This window comes from Balaenoptera musculus, chromosome 19 (assembly GCF_009873245.2).
Source record: "Balaenoptera musculus isolate JJ_BM4_2016_0621 chromosome 19, mBalMus1.pri.v3, whole genome shotgun sequence".
Lineage (NCBI taxonomy): Eukaryota > Metazoa > Chordata > Mammalia > Artiodactyla > Balaenopteridae > Balaenoptera > Balaenoptera musculus.
The window spans coordinates 4,161,803-4,184,585 of record NC_045803.1 but is presented as its reverse complement, the minus strand read 5'-3'; the positions used below and the strand labels follow the sequence as shown (position 1 = coordinate 4,184,585).

At 60.4% G+C, this 22,783-nt stretch overlaps 2 protein-coding genes across 6 annotated transcripts; one reads left to right on the top strand and one right to left on the bottom strand.

Annotated features, from left to right (window-relative positions):
* The first annotated feature begins 2,241 nt into the window (after nt 1–2,241).
* CNOT3 (CCR4-NOT transcription complex subunit 3) lies at nt 2,242–19,345 on the top strand. 5 transcript variants are annotated; one of them, XM_036832640.1, is made up of 18 exons: nt 2,242–2,499; nt 7,702–7,776; nt 7,893–7,960; nt 8,227–8,301; nt 8,416–8,505; nt 8,732–8,860; nt 8,957–9,052; nt 10,241–10,463; nt 10,555–10,688; nt 11,164–11,220; nt 12,597–12,924; nt 13,002–13,125; nt 14,003–14,201; nt 16,071–16,170; nt 16,261–16,459; nt 16,656–16,788; nt 17,458–17,583; nt 18,921–19,345. In XM_036832640.1, exons 2-18 carry the CDS (start codon nt 7,752–7,754, stop codon nt 19,065–19,067), a joined length of 2,253 nt encoding a protein of 750 aa, XP_036688535.1. In that variant the 5' UTR covers nt 2,242–2,499; nt 7,702–7,751; the 3' UTR covers nt 19,068–19,345. The 5 variants fall into 5 exon arrangements, with proteins under 5 accessions (XP_036688535.1, XP_036688536.1, XP_036688538.1 ...); XM_036832641.1 differs by having other exon boundaries at nt 7,699–7,776; XM_036832643.1 differs by having other exon boundaries at nt 2,243–2,499; nt 10,244–10,463.
* LENG1 (leukocyte receptor cluster member 1) lies at nt 19,308–22,619 on the bottom strand. Its single transcript, XM_036832681.1, has 4 exons — nt 22,352–22,619; nt 21,196–21,378; nt 20,273–20,532; nt 19,308–19,597 (listed from the first exon to the last, which is right to left on the bottom strand). The coding sequence occupies exons 1-4, from the start codon at nt 22,481–22,483 to the stop codon at nt 19,384–19,386; spliced, it is 789 nt and encodes a 262-aa protein (XP_036688576.1). The 5' UTR covers nt 22,484–22,619; the 3' UTR covers nt 19,308–19,383.
* Nucleotides 22,620–22,783: the final 164 nt, after the last annotated feature.

Sequence of the window (22,783 nt, the reverse complement as noted above, 5' to 3'; positions counted from 1 at the left end):
CATGTTGGAATCATCTCAGGAATTTTCATTACTAATGTCTGGTTCCCATCCTGAGAAACCCTTATTTAATCAGTCTAGGGCAAGGCCTGGGTATCTGGATTTTTTTTAAGCCCCCAGGTGATTCTCACATGCAACCAAATTTGAGAACCACTGCTGTGGACCCTTGCTACTCAAAGTGTGGACTGTGGACCGTCAGCACTGCCTGGTAATATGTTAGAAAAGCAGGATCTGGGACCTCCTGAATCAGAATCTGCATTTGACAAATCCCCAGGTGATTCCTGAGAAACCTAAAAGGCCCTGCTCCATCCAGGGACCACACTTTGTTGTTTTTGTTTGTTTGTTTGTTTTAGGTGAAGTATAGTTGATTTACAACAGGGACCACACTTTGAATAACAAGGGTCTTCTGGACCAATATTTCTTAAACTATAACGAGGGACTTCCCTGGTGGTCCAGTGGATAAGACTCCGCGCTCCCAATGCAGGGGGCCTGAGTTCGATCCCTTGTCAAGGAACTAGATCCCACGTGCATGCCGCAACTAAGAGTTCACATGCCACAACTAAGGAGCTGGCGAGCCGCAACTAAGGAGACCGCCTGCCGCAACTAAGACCTGGTGCAACCAAATAAATAAATATTTTTTTAAAAACCCAAAAAACCTCTAATGATCACCCAGGAAGTTTATAAAAATACAGATCCCTAGGCTTCACTCCCCAGATCTGTGTGGGCCTAAGAGCACTGCGTTTTTACAAGCATTGCCTGCCTTGCCACGGGCGATTCTGATGCAGTTCTCACTTGCATTTCCCTTGGATTTATCTTACTTTCCTCCACCTAGAGGAGATGGGCAGAAATGACTGCCCATCTTGACTGGGTGACCCAGGGCAAATGCCTCCTGGTTTGCCAAAGCACCAGTGCCTAGCAAGTTTCAACCACAAGTCATTCCCCGTATTCATCCAGGTATTCATTCAGCAAACGGTTACTGAGTGCTTCTTGCTGCTAAGCGCTGGAGATGCAAAAATCCGGAGGGGGAGATTCAAATAATTAAGAAAATGACAGTATACATGCAAAAGTAAATCCGAACGAATAGGGCTCACGTGAGCACTCAGCACGGGAGGTCAGGGAAGTTTTCCCGCTAGAAAAGACCACTGAGCTGAGATCTGAAGGACCAGTAGGCGTTAGGAGGCAGCCGTGGGAGGGGATCAGGGACTCCCACCTGTACCTTCTGCGGCGTCCTCACAACACCAGGGAAATGGAGGTGCAGAGGAGAATAACTGTCCCACGGTCACGTAACCACACAGAAGCAGGACAAATACTCCATGCCTCCATGGCGCTTCCCAACCAATTCAGCTATGCGTGATGCCAGTGACTTGGGGCATCGTCTCCTGCTTCCTTCCTTTTCTTCCTTCTTCTGTGTCTCAAAGATATGCCAAATACAGGCACTTGGAGAAAGACTGTGCAGCTCACAGACAGGGACCGGCCTGCCCGGCCAGGACCCAAGAGAAGTGGAAGGATGCGCCCAGGTTCCAAGCCTGCCTGCTACGCCCCGTTTCACACGCCTTAGGAGCGGTTACCGCCCACTCGCCAAACTATTGGACACTCTGGGAGGAACGATAACAGGGCCAACGAAGAAGAGGGGTGGCCCCTCTTTCCCGGCTCCTCCCTACCAGCCCAGGGGCTGTCTTCATTGGCAGATGACTTCAGCCCGGCCCCCGCTTTGAAGGCACCTGTCTTTCTCCTATTAGGTACGAGGCCTCTAACGCCCACTCTCCATGCCTTCCTCCGCTTTCCCCACCCACTTCCTGGACCAGCCAATGACTTCAGGGCAGAATGTCCCCCCACGACCAATTGAAAACGGCTCCAAACTTGACGGACGACTTCCCGCCCCTTACCAGCCTAGCTCCGCCCCCCGACCAATTGGCTTACGAGAAGGGGGCGGGTGTATCCAATCAGCACGACACAGGTCTCTGGATTGACGCACGAGTCCTCGCGCTGGCGTGTTGTGCCCCGAGGCGGGAGGAGGCGGAGGAGCGGGGAAGAAAACCTGAGCCAATCCTAGCAGCCCGCGCAGGAGGCCAATCGAACGCCGCGCCTTGGAGAGATTGCCCAATCGGCGAGAGGGGGCCGGCCGCATCCCCGCCAAGAACCAATAGAGCGCGTCCGAGGGGCAAGAGCGACGTGCGGCCGGAGCAATGACAGGCCTATATTTGGGGCTCGGGGGCGGGTCGGCGCCAGAGACGAGAAGAGAGGAGGGGAGGCCTCCTCCGCCGCCGCCATCTTGGACCGGGCCCGGTCAGCTTCCGCGGAGCCATCGGCAGACGCCGCGGCCTCCCTTGAGCCCCGACCCCCGTCGTCAGAACAACCCCGGGCCCACTTCCCCCCACCCCACTTCCGCTTCGCGCCGCTATCGCGATAGCGCCCGGGCCCGGGGCGCGAGAAAAAGGCGGCGGGCGCTCGCCTCCCCCGCCTGTCGCGATACGCTCCTCAGCGGCGGCGCCAGCTCCTGTGGTGAGAGCGTCAGGCTCGACTGGGCCGGACCCCTTCCCCTCCTCCCCCGGCGCCGTTGGCCGCCTTCCCCGCCACCTCCCGCCCCTGCGACCCCGCCGCCTGTCGCGATATGGCCGCCCCCGGCGCGGCGCCCCCGCCACCGCGCGGCCCCGGCGCTCGCCGTCGGCCCGGCGGTGCGCGGCTCCCCCGCCCCCGCTCCCTCCTCCACGCCCCTCGGCGGCGCCCGGGGGTCCTCCCGCGACCCCGGCCCCGCGCGGCGTCCGCGTCGGGCCCCCGTGGGGTGTGAGGGTGCGAGGTGCCCGCCCCTCTCCGCGTCGGTATTGGCTCCTCGCTGGAAGGATGGAGGCGCCTTGGCCGCAGGTGCCCGCCCTCTCGGGGCTCAGGTGCCTGCCCCCCTCGGCAGCAGCCCCTGTGCTTGGGGGGCGGTCTCCGGGCGAGGCTGCCCCCTTCGCGTGGGTGTGGGGCTGCGAGTCCCCTGGTTGAGGACCCCCGTGGGGAGAGGGGGTCAGCCTTCCCGGGGCCAGCGCTCCTCTCTCCGCTCCCCTCCCTCCGTGGGCGCCACTCTCCTCTTTGGGGATGGGGTGGGGGGTGAACTCCCCTGGAGTGAAGATGCCCCCTCCAGGAGTTGGAGCCTCAGCCCAAGTTTCCGCCTCTGTAGTGAAAAGTCCCCCAGGTCTAAGGCTTCCACATCCCGCAGCCCAGGCCTTCCCCCTTGGAGAGTCAGGATTGTCCCTGGCGTTACCCGCTCGGCCTCAGCTCTTACTCCCTGGGTCTGGGTATCGGCCTCTGGCTTGTTGCATGTGAGCTCTCCCTGGATCCAGACTCTGCCCACCCCCTTCCCGGTGTGGGCTTCCTCTCGATGTCACTCCCGCCTCGGGGTCCTTTTGGTGGGGCTGTTGAGCTCCCCTGGGTCTCAGGTACCTGGTTCTCTCTTGGTGGGACCTCCCAGGTTCCCGCTTTCTCCACGTTGTTAATGATCTCCTGTTGTGGGCAGCGCCAGCACCCCTCTGTCTAAGCAGGACCTGCCTCTTAGCTCAGGGGCTGTCACCTCCCCCGAGGTTGATGCTCCTGTCCTTTCGGCACTGTTTTTTTGGACACCTTCCGTCACTGCCCTCACCGTGTCGCCTGTCGCTTCCCTCAGTCTGAGGCTTCTATCTACACTCACATCAGTTCCTGCACTGGGGTGTCGTCTTTCCGGGGGTCAAGGACCCCACCCCCTCGGTGCTCCTCCAGGGCTCCTCGTTGTGGGTGTGTGAGCTTCCCGGCACTAGGGAACCCTCTTGGTGTAACAGTCGTGGAACCAGGGCTCATCCCTACCCGTACCCACCCTGCTAGAAGCCTCTAGGAGTGTAGGACTTTTTAGATCTGAGGTTCTTGTACTGTGAGGTGTGGGGTTTTGGGGCTGGAGTGGTGCCTTTTTCCAGGACAAGGAGCCTCTCAGTGTTGCCTCCTCCAGGGGTAAGGTTCCTGCCTGTATTGGCCACTCTTGGATTTGAGGTGTCTCTGCCTTTCTGTGTGTCCCCTCCTGTGGGACTAAGGACCCTCTCAGGTGTTGGTGCCCAGGGCTAATGCTTCAGCCCCTGCTTGTGATGTCCCACTGGGTGGGACTAGGCTTCTGCCCTTTCCTGAGGCACAGGTTCCTTGACATGGGGGTGTGAGATGCCCGAGACTTGCGGGGGCGACCCCACTGTTGTCACCTTGCCCAGGACTGAAGATTCCTCTGGTGTAACCTTTCCAAGGTGGGATTTCCAGTCCCCCACCCTCGGTACTGGGCCTCGCAGTGGGGAGATAACTCCCTCCGCCCCAGGACCTAATACATCCACCTTCCGGCCTCTCAGATCTCTGTGTGCCAGCGTCAGCAGCCTCCCAAGTTAGGGATGGCCTTCCAGCATCACTTCCCAGGCAGGCCCGCTCTCCTGTCCCCATGGCGCCAGGCTGCTCCGTATCGGCCCGTGACAGCCCCCAGGATCAGGGACCGCTTGGCTCAGCTCCCCAGGACTGAGCTTTCTGCTCCGCCTGCCCCACTCCTCATCAGGCCTCTGTGTGTGGCAGCGTCACCTCCCCTGAGGTGGCGTGTTGGGGCTCTTTGTTACTTTCAGCCCCTCACTTTACGGTGTTGGCTCTTGTGGGTCTGGCACCCTGCTCACCCTTCCCACCCCCTCAGTACAGGCTCGTCACTCGTGCGGATGTGCCTTCTTCTCGGACGGAGTCTTGTGGTTAAGCCTCCGGGGCCAAGTTCCCAGATTCCTCGGAGCCCTTTGAGACTCCACGCGGTGAGAACACCAGGTCCTCTCTCCCCGAGATGCCTGCCCGTCTCGGAGTGGGCCTGCCATGGTTCCCGTCCCTGGAGCATCTTGGTGGACCCTCCCAGAGCGGTGGGGCTCCCAGCCCTCTGAGCACGGGACTCTTCTGTGAGGGCATCTCTGCCTCAGGACTCAGGCTCCAGCCTCCTTTCTGGTCCTTTGCTGGGGATCTCAGCTACAGGCGCCTCTTGCTGTGGGGTTTTTCTGTGGAGAGGGGTGGTTGTCTCTGCCGCGAAGACTTGCTCACTGCAGGACGCGGTCTGTCGAGGGGGCTAGTACCTGGGCCCAGCGTACTTGCCCTTCTCTGGAGGAGCTGCCTTCCTCAGGGCAGGTCTCCCGGTCTCAGCTGTTGCCCACTTTGAGGTTCTGTCTGAAACATCACTCCCCCGGCTGGGGCTCTTGTTCCCTTGGCACCTTGCTTCCGACTCCTTCGGGACTTCCTGCTGCCACCGTCTGTTGCCCCCTCTGGAGGGTATCAACTCCTCAGCTGGGCTGGGTGTCCCAGCCCACTCAGTGTGGGAACTTGGAGAAAGCCTCCCCTCCCTAGAGCGTGCAGTGCCTTGTTTAGGGGTGTAAGCTGGGCGTCCTGTCCCTCTGGGCTGGAGCACCCGGCCGTGCCCAGCATTGGGCTCCTGGGACGGAGGCCGGGAGTATAAGCGCCCGTCTAAGCTTCTTGTACGCACCCCACACCCCTGGGCAGTAAGAGGCTTTTCAGCGTTGGGGTGTTGGAGCGCAGACCTCAGTGTTGGGGTCCAGACCCTTGTGTGAGCTCCCGCTCAAAGGCGCTTGCCCCACCTCAGTTGGAGTCCCTTCTGTGCAGCTCTCTCCTGAATCCTTTCTCTGGCCGCTTCGCCTTCCTGGAGCTGGAATTTCCCGTGTTGGGATTGGGCCCCACCTTGGCATGTCAGGCAGCCCTGGGCCAAGGGTGCTGCCATTCCTCTTGCTTGCTCCTTTACGGGGGAGATCCACGCTCCCCCGAGTCACAGGTCTGCCGCCACGCAAAGTGGGTCCCCGTGTAGGACGCTGCTCTGAGGTTGAGGGCCAGCCCCGTCACGTGGGCTTCTGGTTCTGAGGCGTGCTCTCTGATACCCTGTGCCACCAGTGGCTGCTAGCCGCGTGTGATTTAAATTTCAGCTAGTGAGCAGAAAAATTTTTCATTCCATTCTGTGTTGCACTAGCCACGTTTGGAGCTGTCGAGCGTTCAGTGGCACAGATATAGAACGTTTCTGTCACTGTGGAAAGTTCCGTTGGGCCGGACTCTTCTTTGCGTTCCCTTCCCAGTGGGTGGAGGCCCTCTTGCTGTGACTTCCCTCTGGGTTAAGGCTCTGAGTCCTCCGTGTAGGGCTCTTGCTGCCTGGGCAGTTGGGGCTGCTCCAGGGCACCCTGCCCTAGGCCTGTAGAGTGGGCACTCCGCAGATCTCAGGAAGCCATGCTTTTCAGTAGAGGCCCCCTCGCTGGGAGCGGGGAGCTCCCGCAGCACAGGCACAGCCCTCCCTCCCCAAGGCTCCCCATCTCCCCTGGTCTTGGTGTCGGGCCCTAAGGTGCCGCTTCCCCCTGGGCGAAAGCTTCTGGTGACTCCCCTTTGACCTCAGTCCCCTCTGGGTTGCATGTAACTTCCTTTAGGATGGAGGTGCCCATGTCTCTAAGTATTGGGTGCTTGTCTGAGGGTTTATGTTTCCCTGAGTCTACATTGCCAGTGCACTTGACATGTAATTCCTTCGTGTGTGCCGATAGCTCCCGCACAGCTCGGGTTCCCTTCCATCCTCTCACCTTTGTAGGAGTTCTCTTCTCCTGCTCTTCTCTCCAGTGGTGCTTTCTGCCCCCACACCTCGAACCCTTTTTGGTATTACCCTCTGTGGGTTAGGAGTATTATCTCCTTTGGTTTAAGGATCCTTCTCTGGAATAAACAAACTTGTCAGAGGTCTAAAGCTCTCTTCTACTTGGAACCAGCCATGTCTGTGTGGGTGGGTTTAGCTTTCACAGTTGTAGGCATCTTCCGTGTCCCCCCACTGCACTTCCCCTTTGTTCCTTACAACTGATACACGTATAAATGGTATCGGGCCCTTCTCCATGGGATGCAAAATTCTTTGTCTCCTGACTTGTCTGAGGAGTAACCTCTCCCTGTGTTAGGATTCTGGTCACCTGTGTGCTTGACTTCTCTATGGGAATTGTGGTCTTCAGGTCTAAGGCCTTTGTCCCTAGCAGGCAGCTGTGTGCTGCATGACATTTTCCTGCTCTGAAAAATCCTTTTGAGTATCATCTGGGGAGAAAGTGCTCCATGCTCTAGGAGTTTTCCATTTCCTGGGTCAGAGGCACACAAAAAGTATATCTTATTTATTTATTTATGTATTTATTTATTTTTGGCCGCGTTGGGTCTTCGTTGCTGCGTGCGGGCTTTTTCTCTAGTTGGAGCGAGCGGGGGCTACTCTTTGTTGTGGTGCGCGGGCTTCTCACTGCGGTGGCTTCTCTTGTTGCGGAGCACGGGCTCTAGGCGCGTGGGCTTCGGTAGTTGTGGCTCATGGGCTCTAGAGCACAGGCTCAGTAGTTGTGGCGCACGGGCTTATTTGCTCCGTGGCATGTGGTATCTTCCTGGACCAGGGCTCGAACCCGTGTCCCCCTGCATTGGCAGGCAGGTTCTCAACCACTGCGCCACCAGGGAAGTCCCAAAAAGTATATCTATTTCCTTCTTTCAGCAAACTTCCAGAGTCCTTTTATGGACCAGACCCTGTGCTGGGCAGTCAAGGCAGCATAAGGAGAACTGGGCCCAGTCTCTGTCATCAGACAGTAAATGCATCTTCCCTTTTCCATCCCATGCACCCTATTCCCAACCTCGTTCATGTCTCTGGGTTTGGACCAGCCAGGGAGTAAATGTGTATTCCTTCCGAATCTCTCCCAGCAGCGTCCTTCTCCAAGAGAGTATGAAGAGAGTGCGTCTGTAGGGCAGGGAAGATGGCGGACAAGCGCAAACTCCAAGGTACTAGGTCCACTGCCTGCTGCCTGTGTGGCCACGTGCTGACTCTCCTCGCAACTCCTCTTTGGATCCCTGCTGCCTTGGCAGGACGCTAACAGCCTTCCTTCCTCCCTGGCCAGGTGAGATTGATCGCTGCCTCAAGAAGGTGTCCGAGGGCGTGGAGCAGTTTGAAGATATTTGGCAGAAGGTACAGGGGCTGGCCCCTAAAAATCTGGGTGGGTCTCTAGGGAGGAGAGGACAGGACAAAGTTGAGGAGTTCCTGAGTGTCAACCAGGGAGAGGGCCTGCATGTCCAGGTGCCAAGGACCTCAGAGAAGCAGCTCTGAGATGGATTGGTCCTGGGGGGTTGTCCCCAGAGTCCCCGGCCCACAGAGAGAGACTGGAGTTTTACCACTGGAGTGGGCAGTAGGGCAGCCAGAACCACACAAACTCCTGGATTCTCTCCATCCCTCAGCTCCACAATGCAGCCAACGCGAACCAGAAAGAAAAGTATGAGGCTGATCTAAAGAAGGAGATTAAGAAGCTTCAAGTGAGGGGGCTGGGGGTCCGGACTCCTGTGTCCTGAGGGCGGGGGGAACAGGGAGAGGAGGGGGCGGGGGCCTCGGCGCCCGGGTCCTGAGTGTCTTGCTGTTCCCACCGCCAGCGGCTGAGGGACCAGATCAAGACTTGGGTAGCATCCAATGAGATTAAGGACAAGAGGCAGCTTATAGACAACCGCAAGCTCATTGAGACGGTAGGAGCCCAGAGTCTGCTACCTGAGAGGTGGTGGGGGGTGGGTCGGATTCCTGGGTCCCCAGAGGTCCTGAGAAGAGTGAGGTCTCTGCACCTGGGGAAGGTGGGAGGCGAAGGGCTGGGAACCTGAGAGTGGGGCTCCTGGGGCTCTGGTTTCAGTGTCCACTGGCCCTGAGTCAGCTGCTCTCCCACCTTCGGGAGCCCCCTTCCAACTGTGCTCTCCACAGCAAATGGAACGGTTCAAAGTTGTGGAGCGAGAGACCAAGACCAAAGCCTATAGCAAGGAGGGCCTGGGCCTGGCACAGAAGGTGGACCCTGCCCAGAAGGAAAAGGAGGAGGTCGGCCAGTGGCTCACGGTGAGTCAGGGTAGAGGAGGAGGTGACCTGGGGCCCGGACCCTGGCTGTATGAGAGGACTCTGGCTGACCGCTTGCCTTTCCCCTCCCACCCCCAGAATACCATCGACACCCTAAACATGCAGGTGGACCAGTTTGAGAGTGAAGTGGAGTCACTGTCGGTGCAAACACGCAAGAAGAAGGGCGACAAGGATGTGAGTGGGGGGCCCCTGTGCCCAGAGGACAGAGATGCGCTGGCGATCAGGAGAGGCCACCTCTCCGGCGTGTGGGAGTCGGGGCCTGGGCTCCTGGGGCAGACAGGGCCGGCAGCTGGGGTTAGGGGGTCAAGGGGTGGGATGGGGAGGGCTTAGCAGCTGACTGGAGGGTGCGGTGTGCAGGAAACAGGTGAGGCAGACTCCAGGGTCCCACCTGGGTGTCTGGGTAGACGTTGGGGCCGACAAGAAGAGGAGCGCTTTGGGGGAAGATGCTGAGCTCTGCTTGGGTCGCCGAGTAAGTGTGAGACCTGAGGGGCAGCCAGGGCAGGGAGGGTACGGAGCTGCAGCTGTGGCCTCCCAGTACCTAGAGGGCCCGGGTCCTAAGGAGAGGACAGCAGGTGTGGACAAGGGCGGGCATGGAGGAGTGGCTCATTTAGCCTCAGGAGAAGGGTGGTCCGAGACAAAGCCAGGGCTCAGGACCCAGATTCCAGAAAGCCGGGGTTGTGGGTCCGAGTTCATAGGGCTGCAGACTGTCTCTGCCTATTGACACAGGAAGTACAGGGGACAGAGAGCTGGCTCCTCGGGAAGCTGGGGGCGGCGCTGTGCCAGAGTTGGGTGTCTGAGACTGAGGGGTCTGGAACCATGGGCTTGGAGGGAGGTCCTTGCAGACAGGAGGGATTTGGAACTGGGGCTAGGATGTCAAATCCTAAAGGGAGTGGGGCCTTGGGAGGGAGCCTAGGAGACAGGCCTCTGAATCTGGGCTTCCTCTTAGGGACACGTGGATGGGGGTGGGGGTCACGGTGGTGACAGATGCTCAGAGTTATAAACAACAAGCTTCCGCCAAACGGGGATTGCCATTATTACTGTTAGAACAAGACAGGGGCGGCTGTGCTCCTGTATTCCACAAGGTGCTCGGAGCTGGTGGGTGGGCTGGGCGGTCAGGCGGGGTGCAGATCGGGCCACGTTGTAGGGGAGACGCCGGGATCCCTGGCTCCTTCAGCACTTTCCAGGGATGTCGGGGTGGGAGGAGCTGCGGGATCCCTGAGGGGTCAAGGCGGGCAGACCCCGGAGGGGCTGGAGTGGGGCCTCTGGGTCTCCACCAGGGTCAGGGACTGAGGACGGGTTCTGTGGGGGCAGGAGGGGCAGGGCAGGCCCTGCAGCCCCTGAGCCTGGCCCTGGGCTCGCCAGCAGAAGCAGGACCGGATCGAGGGCCTGAAGCGGCACATCGAGAAGCACCGCTACCACGTGCGCATGCTGGAGACCATCCTGCGCATGCTGGACAACGACTCCATCCTCGTGGACGCCATCCGCAAGATCAAGGACGACGTCGAGTACTACGTGGACTCGTCCCAGGACCCCGACTTCGAGGAGAACGAGTTCCTCTACGACGACCTGGACCTCGAGGACATTCGTGAGGCCCGGGCTTGGCCTGCGGGCGAAGGGTGGTGGAGGCCTGGGGTGGGGCGTCCCCACTGGCTCACACCGCCTCCACGCCCCCACAGCACAGGCGCTGGTCGCCACCTCCCCACCCAGCCACAGTCACATGGAGGATGAGATCTTCAACCAGTCAAGCAGCACGCCCACCTCCACCACCTCCAGCTCGCCCATCCCGCCCAGCCCGGCCAACTGCACCACGGTGAGGCCTGTGGGTCTGAGTCTCCAAGGAGGACACAGGGGGCGGGGGCTGAGGAAATGTCCTGCAGGAGGGGAACCTCGGTCTCCAGGGTCTGGGCCCCAAGGGCTGTAGGTTGCCGATAGGGTGGCTGGGGCCACACGTGGGTCCTGGGTGTGGAGGAGGGAGGCTGGTGCCTGGGGTGCCGAGAAGGCTGGGCCACTGGACACCTGGGAAGGGATGGAGGGTTGGATTCTCGAAGGAGAGCAGGTTCCTGGACCCTTAAGAGCCTGGCACGTGGTGCTGGCCCCCAGAAGACAAGCAGCCTAAGGAGCAGGGTTTAGGTAGGTTCCCCAGTGAGACGAAGGTCACAGGGGCTTGAACAGCTCTGGGGTTGGCAGGTAGGTCAGCTGGGTTCAGATCCGGGGGTTCGGAGATTGGCGTCTCTGTCAGGTCCTTAGAGACACACAGGTTTCTGACTGCACCTCTCAAACCTCAGGAAAACTCTGAAGATGACAAGAAGAGGGGACGCTCAACAGATAGTGAAATCAGCCAGGTGGGTCCGATGGGCGTCGGACGTTGATGGGCCCAGCACTCGCTCATTCGCTGGTTTCCAGAGGCTTACTGAGGCCTGAGTGTGGCCCCCATGCTGGGCTTTGGGGACGCGGTGGGTCAGGCTGCCCTGAGGGAGGCCTGCGGTACTGATGGGCAGGCAGACAGGTGCGTGGCTGGTGCTGTGGTCGGGAGATGCTTCTTGGGAGCGGCGTCTGCCCTGGGCATTAGAGGAAGATGCATTCCCGTGTGGGGCAGCGGCAGGAGGCATAGGCCAGGCGTGGTGGACGTGGAAGTGTGGAGAGGTGAGCCCGGCCAGGCCCGCTGGGCTGACCGCGAGCGCAGGACCTTAGATTGTCAGGCTGAGGGGCCCACACCGGGTGGACCAGCTCTGAAAGGGCCCAACAAGCCCCAGAAATGATAGGTCAAAAACCACACAGGTTTCTTTTCTTGGGCGCGCTCTGGGCCTTGGCTGCGCAGACGGTGTACGTCACAAGTTTCCAAGAGGAGAAGTGCCTCTGAGAGTTTTTCTCCTTAGTGAACCCTGTGGATTCTGCTCACGTCTCCCAGGGCAGCAGCACACTTCAGGAAATGCTGCTGCACCGGAATGCTATCTTGAGGCAGGAGGAAAGTGAGCCTGAAACCCCTCTGTGGGCTCATCGGAGGGCTGGTCCCGAGGGAGACCCTGAGGGCGGAGTTGATGAGGCTGGCACGGGACCCGGGTGACCATGCGTGGTGTTGGGAAGGAGTCGGTCGCAAGTCCTGCTCGGTGCGGAGTGGGCGTGAGGTGCCCGTGGGGCCTCAGGGTGGGTCCAGGAAGCAGTGAGGACGGCCGCCGGGTCGGCTTGAGAGGGCTGGTCAGCAGCTCAGCTGCGGGCTGTCGTGGGCACGTTACCCCACGTGCTTTGTGGGGTATTGGTCATTAACGGCCCCTTGAGCTGCTTTTGGGACAGTTTAAGTGACATTCAGAATTACTACCCTGTTTTCAGCTGTTCTCTCTTCTCCCCTTGGACTTCTGGCTGGGTCCAGCTAACCTCATACTGAGGACATTGATGTGTTTCCCACGACTCCCCTGTCATCAGGTGGATGGGTTTCTCTTACACCCAAGTGGTGTCTCAGATCCCTGTGGGACATCGTGGGGATGTCCAGGCAGGACGTGGCAAGCTGGATGCAGGCTAGAAGTGCACGAGTGTTGTGCGCATGAAGGTGGAGGTTGAAGCCGTGAGGGCGAATGGGGGGGGGGGGGGTCACCTGGGTCCCCAGGGAGGGGCAGCAAGGCCAGCACCGAGGATGGAGCCTCGTTCCGGGGAGGGGTGTGCGGGAGGCCGGCGAGACCTGCGGCCCACTGGGTCCTGACCCTCTCCTCCCTCCCACCTGCAGTCTCCAGCCAAAAACGGCTCCAAGCCTGTCCACAGCAGCCAGCACCCTCAGTCCCCAGCTGTGCCGCCAAGCTACCCCTCCGGCCCCCCGCCCGCCGCCTCTGCCCTGAGCACCGCCCCTGGCAACAACGGGGCCCCCGCCCCGGCAGCACCCCCAAACGCCCTGGGTGCCAAGGCCAGCCCAGCTCCCAGCCACAACTCGGGCACGCCCGCCCCCTACGCCCAGGCTGTGGCCCCGCCAGCTCCCAGTGGGCCCAGCCCCGCGCAGCCCCGGCCCCCCAGCGTGCAGCCCGGCGGCGGCGGCGGAGGCAAGCAGAACGGCGCCACCAGTAAGTGGGAGGCGGCCGGGAGGGGGGTCCCGGGGTGGCTGCCGCAGGCCCCTTTCAGCCCCTCTTCCTTCCCCCAGGTTACAGCTCAGTAGTGGCAGACAGCCCGGCAGAGGTGGCTCTCAGCAGCGGCGGGGGCAGCAGTGCCAACAGCCAGGCCCTGGGCCCCCCGTCTGGCCCCCACAACCCACCTCCCAGCAGCTCGTGAGTGTCCGGCCTCGGGCAGGGCTGGGGACAGGCAGCCTTTGGCCCGAGGAGGGACGGGGCCGCCCCCACGGTCGCCACACGGTGCAGATACGGGCCCTGCCCTTGCCGGTGGGGGCTTCCCCCAGAGCTCTCTCCCACCCGCTTAGGTGCTGTGTCCCGACTGCTTTCCAGCTGGGGTATCGTATACGTGTGTCCCCCAGCTCTGCCCTAGAACATTCCTTGCCTAAGTGGGATTGTTCTCAGAGCCCCCTGGTGACGCGTTGGAACGCTCTGGCTCTCCCTTTCCTGCAGGCGTCTTGTGCCCTCCCGCCTCCTCCCTTGTCTGTGTCCTGCCCCAGGGCCTCCTCACTCCATCAGGGGGCTCAGCGTCCACTTCTCGCAGTGAAGGGTCCCGGTCGTCCTTCCTCTCCCCGGCCACCCCTCCAGGTCTTAGGTCAGACCGTTTCCCAGAAGAGTGGCCCAAGAGAGAGCTCAGCCTCCTCTGTGGGACGTGGGGCAGACCTCCCCGGGTGCCTCACCCCTGGGCTCTAGGTGGGCTGCTCTGTTGTGTGGTTGTTTCCCACCCCCTCCTACACGGGCCACTGCGTGTAGGAAGTGGTCCCACCTGCTTCCTAGAGAACGTTTAGCCGTGTGGTCTCTGGGAGCGTCCTGAGAATGCTTGTTCCCACCCCCACAGCTCTTCTTCACTGGGAAGGGATCGCGAGGAGCGGGCCCCCCTCGCCCAGAGCTGCTCTCCTGTCTGCATCCCTCAGCTGGCCCCGTTTTCTGTGCATTCTCTCTATTTGACTCCTTCCCCCGATCACCCAAGTCTTCCTGTCCGTCCCGCCCTTGGGGACCCTCCTCTGAGCCTCCAACCCTTTGTACCCCTCCCCAGGAAGGAACCCAATGCGACAGCCCCAACGGGGGCTGGGGGCGTGGCCCCAGGCTCAGGGAACAACTCGGGGGGACCCAGTCTCCTGGTGCCACTACCTGTGAACCCTCCCAGCTCCCCGACACCCAGCTTCAGCGAGGCCAAGGCGGCCGGCGCCCTGCTCAATGGACCTCCACAGTTCAGCGCTGCCCCGGAGATCAAGGTGGGCCCCGCACGTCCCCGGCGGGCCCCGAGCCTCTCTGTCCTGGCCCTGTGTCTCCACTGCAGACGGTTGCTGTCCCCTGGCTCCAGGTCTCTACCTGCCATCTCCACCTCCAGCCCTCGCTGTGTCGCTCTGGCTTCTCTCCCCTGGCTCACCTGCACGCTCACATCATCTCCGGGCTTCTCTGCCACCCCCCACCTGGGTCTCTGTCCCTCTGGGTACTTGCCTTGCTCCTGATTGTACTTGCTTGCTCACTCCCCGGGTGTCCACTGTCATTGCCCTGCTTCCAGCCCTCGGTCATTTCTCCCCATAAGACATATTACTTCACATGGCCCACCATCCAGAGCTCACCGCCCTCTTCCCTTCTACAAAAACATTTAAGTCCAGAAAACGCTTGACGTCTGCTCTGAGCCACTTCCCACCTTGCGTACAGGGAGCGGAGTGGGACTGTATGGCGGGCGTGTCTGGGTGGGATGGGGGCCGGGGTGCTGCGGACCCACGTGCGTGCATCTGACTTAACCTGGGGAGGCAGCCCGGCAAGGTTTCTGAGGTGGAACCGGGCCAGGTCGTGTGGGGTCACAGCGGCAGGCGGGGCAGGCGGGGAGAAGTGGCTCTCCCCGGCTGGAGTTCTACGAGGGGCTGATGCCAGAGCTGTAGTTAGAAGGCTGGGAAGCAGGCTTCAGCGGAGGCGAGAGGAACGGGGTGCAGGCTGGCTGCAGGGCCAGAGTCTGAAAGGGCAGCAGCAGGACATGGGTTGACCATCTGGGGCAGTGAGTTTTGGGATTTACTTTGAGTTTTTTGTTTGTTTTTTTGGCCGCGCCACACGGCTCGCAGGGTCTTAGTTCCCTGACCAGGGATTGAACCCGGGCCCTCCGCAGTGAAAGTGCGGAGTCCTAACCACTGGACCGCCAGGGAAGTCCCTGGGCCAGTGTGTTTTAACTTCACTTCTGCAGGAGGCAGGGTGAGGAGGGCCCCACTGTCAGGGTCCAAGCCCCGCATTGCCTCCTTACCTGCCTTCATCTGGAAAATGGAAGTAATTGCAGTCACTCCTCAAATATGATAGGACGCTCGGGAATAGTCCTCATAGAGCTCTCAGGATAGTTTCCGGCTCAGAGTGAGCACCCAAAGTTTAGGAACACAACGGATAGGAAATTCAGTGTATGCGTTTTTCTGGGGGAAAAAACGAGCCTTGAGATTCTCAAAACAGGTCCACAGCGTTTTTTTTTTTTTTTAAATTACTGGGTGAGTGATGGGGAGTGGTGGAAAGGTTTTGAGTAGAAAAATGACAGAGAAAGACATGGCTGGAAAGGTCCCTGCGGGGCCTGTGAGAACAGGACGGTGTGGGGCGTGAAGGCCTGGGCGGCAGAGGATAGGCCCGCAGTGCAGGTGCCTCCGAGGGAAGAGCGGCCTGGGTGGCTGAAGGGCGTGGGGAGTGGGGCGGTGAGAGGAGTGGAAGGCGAGTGCCAGTGGCCGGCGGCCGCGGAGACGGGCAGGGGTCTTAGCGCGCACGTGAGGCAGCCGCAGCGGGCGGGCTGCTCCCAGCGTGTAGGCGCGCAGACGGCTGGGAGCTGGGCTGGGAGCTGCTGCCGGCTCCGCGACGGCGGTGGCGCTCGGGCTCTCCGCTGGTGTGTGACCGTCGCGGGGCTGCACGGCAGGGTCCACACGTGCTAGGCGCCCCTCTGTCGGTGGACACTTGGTCGTGTCCAGGTTTTCTCCCTGCTGTTAGGTGCTGCAGTGGACGCGCTCATACACTAACGGCCTTGGCTTAGCTGAAGCCCCACCGGAGCAGGCGAGGGTGCCGGGGCCCACGAGGACCCAGTGCCAGCCCTCGGCCCTGGACCTCAGGCCAGGCACCTCTTCCCTCCCCAGGCCCCTGAGCCCCTGAGCTCTTTGAAGTCCATGGCAGAGCGGGCAGCCGTCAGCTCCGGCCTCGAGGACCCCGTCCCCACGCTGCACCTGACTGAGCGAGGTGAGCATCTGGGGGTGGGGCGGGCGGTCCAGGAGGGGCCGGACGCACCAGCCTCACCGCTCGCCGGCCCCGCCTCTGCCCTCCCCGCAGACATCATCCTGAGCAGCACGTCAGCTCCCCCGGCCTCGGCCCAGCCGGCCCTGCAGCTGTCGGAGGTGAACATACCGCTGTCGCTGGGTGTGTGTCCCCTGGGGCCTGTGCCCCTCACCAAGGAGCAGCTCTACCAGCAGGCCATGGAAGAGGCCGCCTGGCACCACATGCCCCACCCCTCAGACTCTGAGCGTATCCGGTGAGGGGCCACGCGGGGCGGGTGCGGGCCCGAGTCCGAGGGCGCCTTGACCTGGGCTCCCCACAGGACGCAGGGACCGAGGCGGTAATGCTGGGTGACGTGGAGCCTGAGACGCTCCCCTTGATCCACGAGGGCGAGAAGGCAGGGAGGCCGGGGGCTGCCGCCCGCCGGCACTGACCGTCCCGTCCCCCCACAGGCAGTACCTCCCCCGGAACCCCTGCCCGACGCCCCCCTACCACCACCAGATGCCGCCCCCGCACTCGGACACCGTGGAGTTCTACCAGCGGCTGTCGACCGAGACGCTCTTCTTCATCTTCTACTATCTGGAGGTACAGCAGGGCCCCCGGGGCAGCCTCGGGCCCCCCGGCTTCGCCGCCACCGCCGCCGTCCCCCCTCGGGCTGGAGGGGTGAGGTGGGTGCCCCACTGCGGCCAGCGGGACCGCACCCCTCCCCCTCCCCCAGTCCTGGGCCCCCCCCCCCCAAAGCAGACCCCTCCCTGTCCCCACTCCGGTGCCGAGGTGTCAGGTCAGTTGAGGCTGAGGGCTGGGGTGGTCTAGCGCAGCACCCAGGGAGCCCAGCCCCACGGTGCCCGCCCCGATGACTCTCACTGTGCCGCCGCGCTGCTCACTGGCACGTACTCGGGCCTCCCTGGGGACCGCTAGGGAACTGTCCAACCTCTGTGTGACCCAGTGAGTCACCAGTGACCCCCTCCCTCATCCAGCCTGAGAAAGCTTCTAAACTGCCTCCTCTCAGCTCTCGTCACGATTAGTTTCTCTTCTCAAAGCTTCTCTGAAAGCAATTTCCACCTCCCGTCTCACTTTCCTTCTCCTGACCAGCATTGGTACGTTTTGTGCCCCAACCCACCCGTACTTGGATTGTCCAGCCCAACCTCGGTCTGTGGCGGGGCCTGGGGCCAGCCCTGTCGCCCTGCCCCGTCCACCTGGCCCCCACCCAGTTGCGAGGCCCCCTGATCCCCCGTTCCATCCTTCCTTCCCCAGGGCACTAAGGCACAGTACCTGGCAGCCAAGGCCCTAAAGAAGCAGTCATGGCGATTCCACACCAAGTACATGATGTGGTTCCAGAGGCACGAGGAGCCCAAGACCATCACTGACGAGTTCGAGCAGGTGAGGGCCCCTCCCTGTGCCCCGTCCACTCTGGTCCCGCTGGCTGAGCCCAGGTAGAGTCCCCACTCCACACGCAGACTGGCAGCCCTGCCGCCTGCTCCCTTTGCCACCACCTTCAGCCAGCTCGGCCCCTCAGGCCGTCTGCCCTGCCTGGGACGCCGCCCTCTTCCTTCCTCACTGGCCAACTCGCGGTCAGCCCAGAGGTCCCAGCCTCCATGTCCTTCCTCAGAGGAGCCTTCCCCAGGTACACACACAGCCTGTGCCTCCGCCCCTCCTCTGGCACGGTGGGGGGATGTGGTGTCTCCCACCCAAGACCATGGGCTGCACTGCACGGGGACCTTGACAGTCCCCAGCACCCAGCAGAGCAGGGGCTCAGTAAACACGGATGGGGAAGCTCTTTTGCTGTTCTCGTAATTGATTGATTGGGATCTCCCACTTCTTGCAAAACACTCTGGAGCCAGACTACCTGGTTTGGAACCCAGCTCTAGCTGGTGACCGTGGACACTTCACTTGAACATCTGTCTATCTGCCTCTACTTCCTTATCTGTAAAATCGGGGTAACAGCACCTGCCTTTATGCAGTTGTTATGAGGATTAAATGAGTTAATGACGTGTAAGTACTAAGTGGTGCCTGCTATGTAGTGTCACGGGCGTACTGTGCTTTGTTCCAACTCTCAGTTGGTATGTTCCACAGTGGTTTTTTCCCACCAGATCTTTACCTGATGCCAAGCACTGAACAAGGGCCTTGTCCTCAGGGAACTCAGTCTCCTCCCCTCCATTCCTTCAGGTTCTTTGAAGCATTTCCACCATTCATTCAGAACCCGGCCCCATTCCCACTGTGTCTTCTCGGACACTAACTACAGACGTCCTGTCCCCTCCCGGCTTGGTCCAACGTCATCCTCTAAGTCAGTCAGTGTATTTCCAGGCATCAGTCCTTCAGAAGTTCCCACACCACCGCTGTTGCCAATAAAACGTCTGTCCTGGCAGCGTGCCTGGATGTAGACTCCAAGCCTGTTCCATGGCCTCAGGGGTTTTGTGAAGACTAAACCCTAGGACATACATCACGTACTCAGCACGTGATCAGTGCTCGGAAAGCCACAGCCATGGAGAGAAGCAATAGGATGCTTGGCACACGTGCCCGGGGTCGAGGCCCGGCTCTGGCGTGTGACCTCCCTGCGCCTCCCTCTGCTTCCTCTGAGGCGGGAGTGATGATAACGTTTCCCACCTGAGCAGAGCCTTGTGAGGGTGGAGTGAGACGGCGTGTGCATGCAGGGCAGTTGGCCTGGTGCCTGGCTCATCCGTGGCCCTAAGACCTGTCCCTCTGTCGGTCTGACCCAGATCCCCGACCACCTCGTCCACTCACTGACCGCCTTCTCCCCCGGCCAGGGCACCTACATCTACTTTGACTACGAGAAGTGGGGCCAGCGGAAGAAGGAAGGCTTCACCTTTGAGTACCGCTACCTGGAGGACCGGGACCTCCAGTGACACCGGCCCCTCCCTCCACCCTTCCCTCCCCCCGCATGCTGATCCCCCTGCCCAGGTGAGGGCCCTGCCCTGGAAGACTGGGGGGAGGCCCCAGGCCATAGGGCAGCCCCCTCCCCCAGGAAGCAGGGAGGGGGCCGGGAGGCTTTCTCTTCCTCTCAGCCCCACCCTGGGGGCCCGGGGGCGAGGGCTGCCCCCTCCTCCCCTCCCCAGTGAGGGACATTTTTTGGTAAACCTATTTTCATTTTGGAAAATATTTATGAATAAATAGTTTTATATGACGGCTGGCAGCAGCGGCCTCTCCTGTACCCCCTCAGAGTCAGTGAGCCAGGGGGCGTTCCTGCTGGCGGGGGCGCCGGGCCAGCCGGGGGTTGAACTGGGAGTTGTACCGCCTCCGCCGATCGTCCGCCTCTTCTGGCCGATCCTCCTGGGCTGCCGTGCCTCCAACCCGGGCCAGCAGGGCCTCTGCCCGAGCCCTCTCGGCCGCTTCCCGCCGGAGACGTTCAGCTCGAAGCTGGTCCAGGGATGGGGGTCTGGGAGGAGACGAGAGTCGGTTCAGGAAGCTGGTAGCCCCGGGAGGCCCCGCCCTCCCCCAGTGTCCTCTGGGAGGGAGCTGCCACCTGGGAGGGAAGGAGACTGGTGCTGGGACCCTGAAGCTGGCCTCGCCACCTCTAGAGGCGGGTGCCCCTCCACCACCAAGCCGCTGTACGGCACTGAGCACAGCCTGGCCCTCCCCATTCCCTCATCTGTGGGAGAAAGGAGACGGGTCGGTATAGCCGATCCACACTCAGGGGTCTGCATCCTAGGGACACAAACCTGCTTTAACTCTAGCCCCACGGTTCTCACGCTCTGGTCTCAAAAACTGAACCTCAGAGAGCTTTGTTTCAGTGGATTTTATCTGTCAATATCTTGCATATACAAAATGAGAAATCTTAACACAAGTGAATGTTCCACCAGCCACATCAGTGGTGTCGTCTCATATCATGTAGCCTCTGGGAACCCCGAGAACAAGAGTGAAAAAGTTAAATGATGTTATGAAAATAGGCTTGACTTCGCAGACCCCGTGAAGGGGTGTCAGGACCCCCGGGGTCCCTGGACCACGTGTTGAGAACACGTATCTAGACCCCAGAGCCCTCCCGTCCCAACCAGAGAGAGCTTCCATGGTGCCCGCATGGCCATGGCCAAGCCCCAAGGCCCAGGCTCCTTACTCTTTGGGTCGTTTCTCAGGCCCCTCCTTTTCCTTTCTGCTGTGACTGCCATTGTCACCACTGTGCTTTCTCTTCTTCCCCAAATGTTTCTGCATCTCCCACAGAGGGTCCAGGCGGTTCTTGATCTTCTCATCTGGTCCTGGACCAGACGGGGGGCCGCCCCGCCTTGGGGGGAGCTGGTACCAAGGGAGCTGAGTCTGGGCTTCCGCTGCACTCTGGCCCAGGTACGTCAGGATGCCCAGAGCCTTCTCTTGCCTCTCCTGAGGAAGACAGAAAACGTGGAAGTGAGAATGTCAACTGTGTCTCCTCTAGGGGAACCCAGGGACACCCAAGGTTCCCGAGGCAGAACCAGACATTGAGCCAAAAGGCCTGTCATGAGCCAACTCTGCCAGGTGCTGGGGACACAACAGACCAGTACGTGCGGGGCTCCTGCTCTGGGGCCACAATGGCAGCTTCAGAAACAAAAAGCACAGGAAGGAGGGGACAGGGCAGAGCTGCTTTAGGTCAGGGTTCAAAGGCATCTTTGGGGAGACAACTGAGAAAAACCTGAGAGAAGCAGGCAAGGAAGAGGAGTGACTGAGGCGGGCGGGGGGGGGGCGGGGGGAGGCACGTTCAGAGTTCGATGGGAAATCCCTGAGAGCAGGTGAGTGACAGGATCTGATTTACATTTAAAAGCCCCTTAACACTTCCCAGATATCTGTAGGCTCTGGACAGCAGGTGAGAGACCTGAGAGGTCTGTACCTAGCTGCCGGCAATAACCAACACCTCTTAAGTGCTACGTTTTGGTACTGTTCTGAGTTCCCTACATTAGCTTGTTTAATCCCCACCATATCCCTAAACACTCCTCAGTCACACCTGACGGGCAAGTGCTCCCCTTCCCCCAGCTCCATCCATGACTGACGAAGAGGGCAAGACCGACTTACTTTCTCTCGTCGCTTCTCTTCCTCGTACTCTTTATTGCCTCTGCTCACCCCCTTCCCTTCTTCCAGCAGCTCTCGAAACAGATCCACAGGGCCACAGCTGCTTGGGGCTCCTGCTGCTGCTGCTTCAGCCGCAGGTAGTGAGTTCTGATGCCTGGCTTTCTTCCGTAGGAATTCTGTGCGGGCCTGGGGGAAAAGAAAGGTATAGGCAGAACATTCAGAACCTAGATGTGACTCAAGGAACTGTGAGCCTGGTGCTGACCACAGAAAACCGCAGGCCCTGGTGCTGGGGGCTGTAAAGGAAGGGAGCAGGGGCGCTGGGAGCCCAGAAGAGGCACCTATCCCAGCCTGCGGAGAGGGTGGGGAAATGAGGCAACGCCTGGGTTTGTAAGCTACCTTTCAAACAGTAAACCAGGGGGTTTCCCAATCTCGAGTGACACAGTAAAAACAGCTACGAAGGCAGCCAATTCGTGTATTAAGACAGGTGATCTGAATTCCAGGCAGGGCTCCATGTCACTATCCAGTTGATTTGCAATCTCTACTGATAAATGTGAATTTTAAAAACCCTGACTACCTCCCAGCCAGTGTTGACAATCAGATTAGCCAAAGGACAGAAAGCTAGGTGTAAACCAGACAGGTTAGGAATTATAAAGAGAGCCTCTGGTGTTTGTGTGTGGGCAGCGGTGCAGGCAAAAGGCTCGCCCGACAGAGCGGAACTGGCTTGTTCCACTGTCATTTCGCTGTGTCTTCCTCTCTGAAGCCATCTCACTTCTCTGCACAATGGAAATGACAGCCTCTCTAAGAACGAACAGTGCTTGACAAATTTGGCAAGTCAAGAGCTCTGCACGGGGCGAGCATACTGTAGGCGCTTACTAAATAGGGAGTTTGTGCAGGTAAACTAAAAAGTGGTCCGAGTTTCCTTGACTTGTCCAGGGCTTCGTTTATTCATGAGCTCCTACTCTAGGAGTGGGGACATCCAAGACCAGGGAGAGTTCGAGGTGGGATCCGCAAAAGACCGCACACGCTTCCAGGGAGCCCGGCCCCTAATTCCGCACGATGTGCATTGCGCCTGCGCGCCGTCCCACTTCCCACTTCCGGTCCCTCCGAGGAGCCTGGGCGCTCCGCCCCAGAGCCTCGCCCTGCCGGACTGGGAGCTTACCTCTTGCTGAGCGAGCAGCACCCTCCGCTCACGCTCTTTCTCCTCCTCCCGGGCTTGGGCCTCGTCACGCCGCACACGGGCGACATTGTCCTTGTTCCGGACGTGCCAGCTCTTCTTGGGTAAGATATTCATGGCGCCGTAGCTGTCCACGGACTGGCAGGCCCGCCTTCTAGCACTTCAGATTGGCGAGAGGATGGCCCCTCCCTGTCTCGGCCATGGATTGGTCCTGGACTATTTGGCACGCCCCTCTGGGTCTGTAGCGAAAGTTGATTGGCTGAGACGCCCACCTCCCATCGCCCGGAATTGCGCGTGTTGTCGCCTAGCGACCGCCTCTTATCAAGATTCTGAGTCAATCACAAGTGTCTCCGCCCAGACGCTACTGAGCGCGGCCTCTGATTGGCTGGCACTCCCGCCAGGTCCTCTCGCGGAAGA

Excerpts from the sequence above, each read along its gene's own strand:
- CNOT3 (XM_036832640.1), top strand. The coding sequence starts at position 7,752 with ATGGCGGACAAGCGCAAACTCCAAG. Across the intron at positions 10,689-11,163 it reads GCCCGGCCAACTGCACCACG|GAAAACTCTGAAGATGACAA; the intron begins GTGAGGCCTGTG and ends CTCAAACCTCAG. Across the intron at positions 16,460-16,655 it reads TCAGACTCTGAGCGTATCCG|GCAGTACCTCCCCCGGAACC; the intron begins GTGAGGGGCCAC and ends GTCCCCCCACAG.
- LENG1 (XM_036832681.1), bottom strand. The coding sequence starts at position 22,483 with ATGAATATCTTACCCAAGAAGAGCTGGCACGTCCGGAACAAGGACAAT. Across the intron at positions 21,379-22,351 it reads TGCTGCTCGCTCAGCAAGAG|GCCCGCACAGAATTCCTACG; the intron begins GTAAGCTCCCAG and ends CTTTTCCCCCAG. Across the intron at positions 20,533-21,195 it reads AAGAGAAGCGACGAGAGAAA|GAGAGGCAAGAGAAGGCTCT; the intron begins GTAAGTCGGTCT and ends TGTCTTCCTCAG.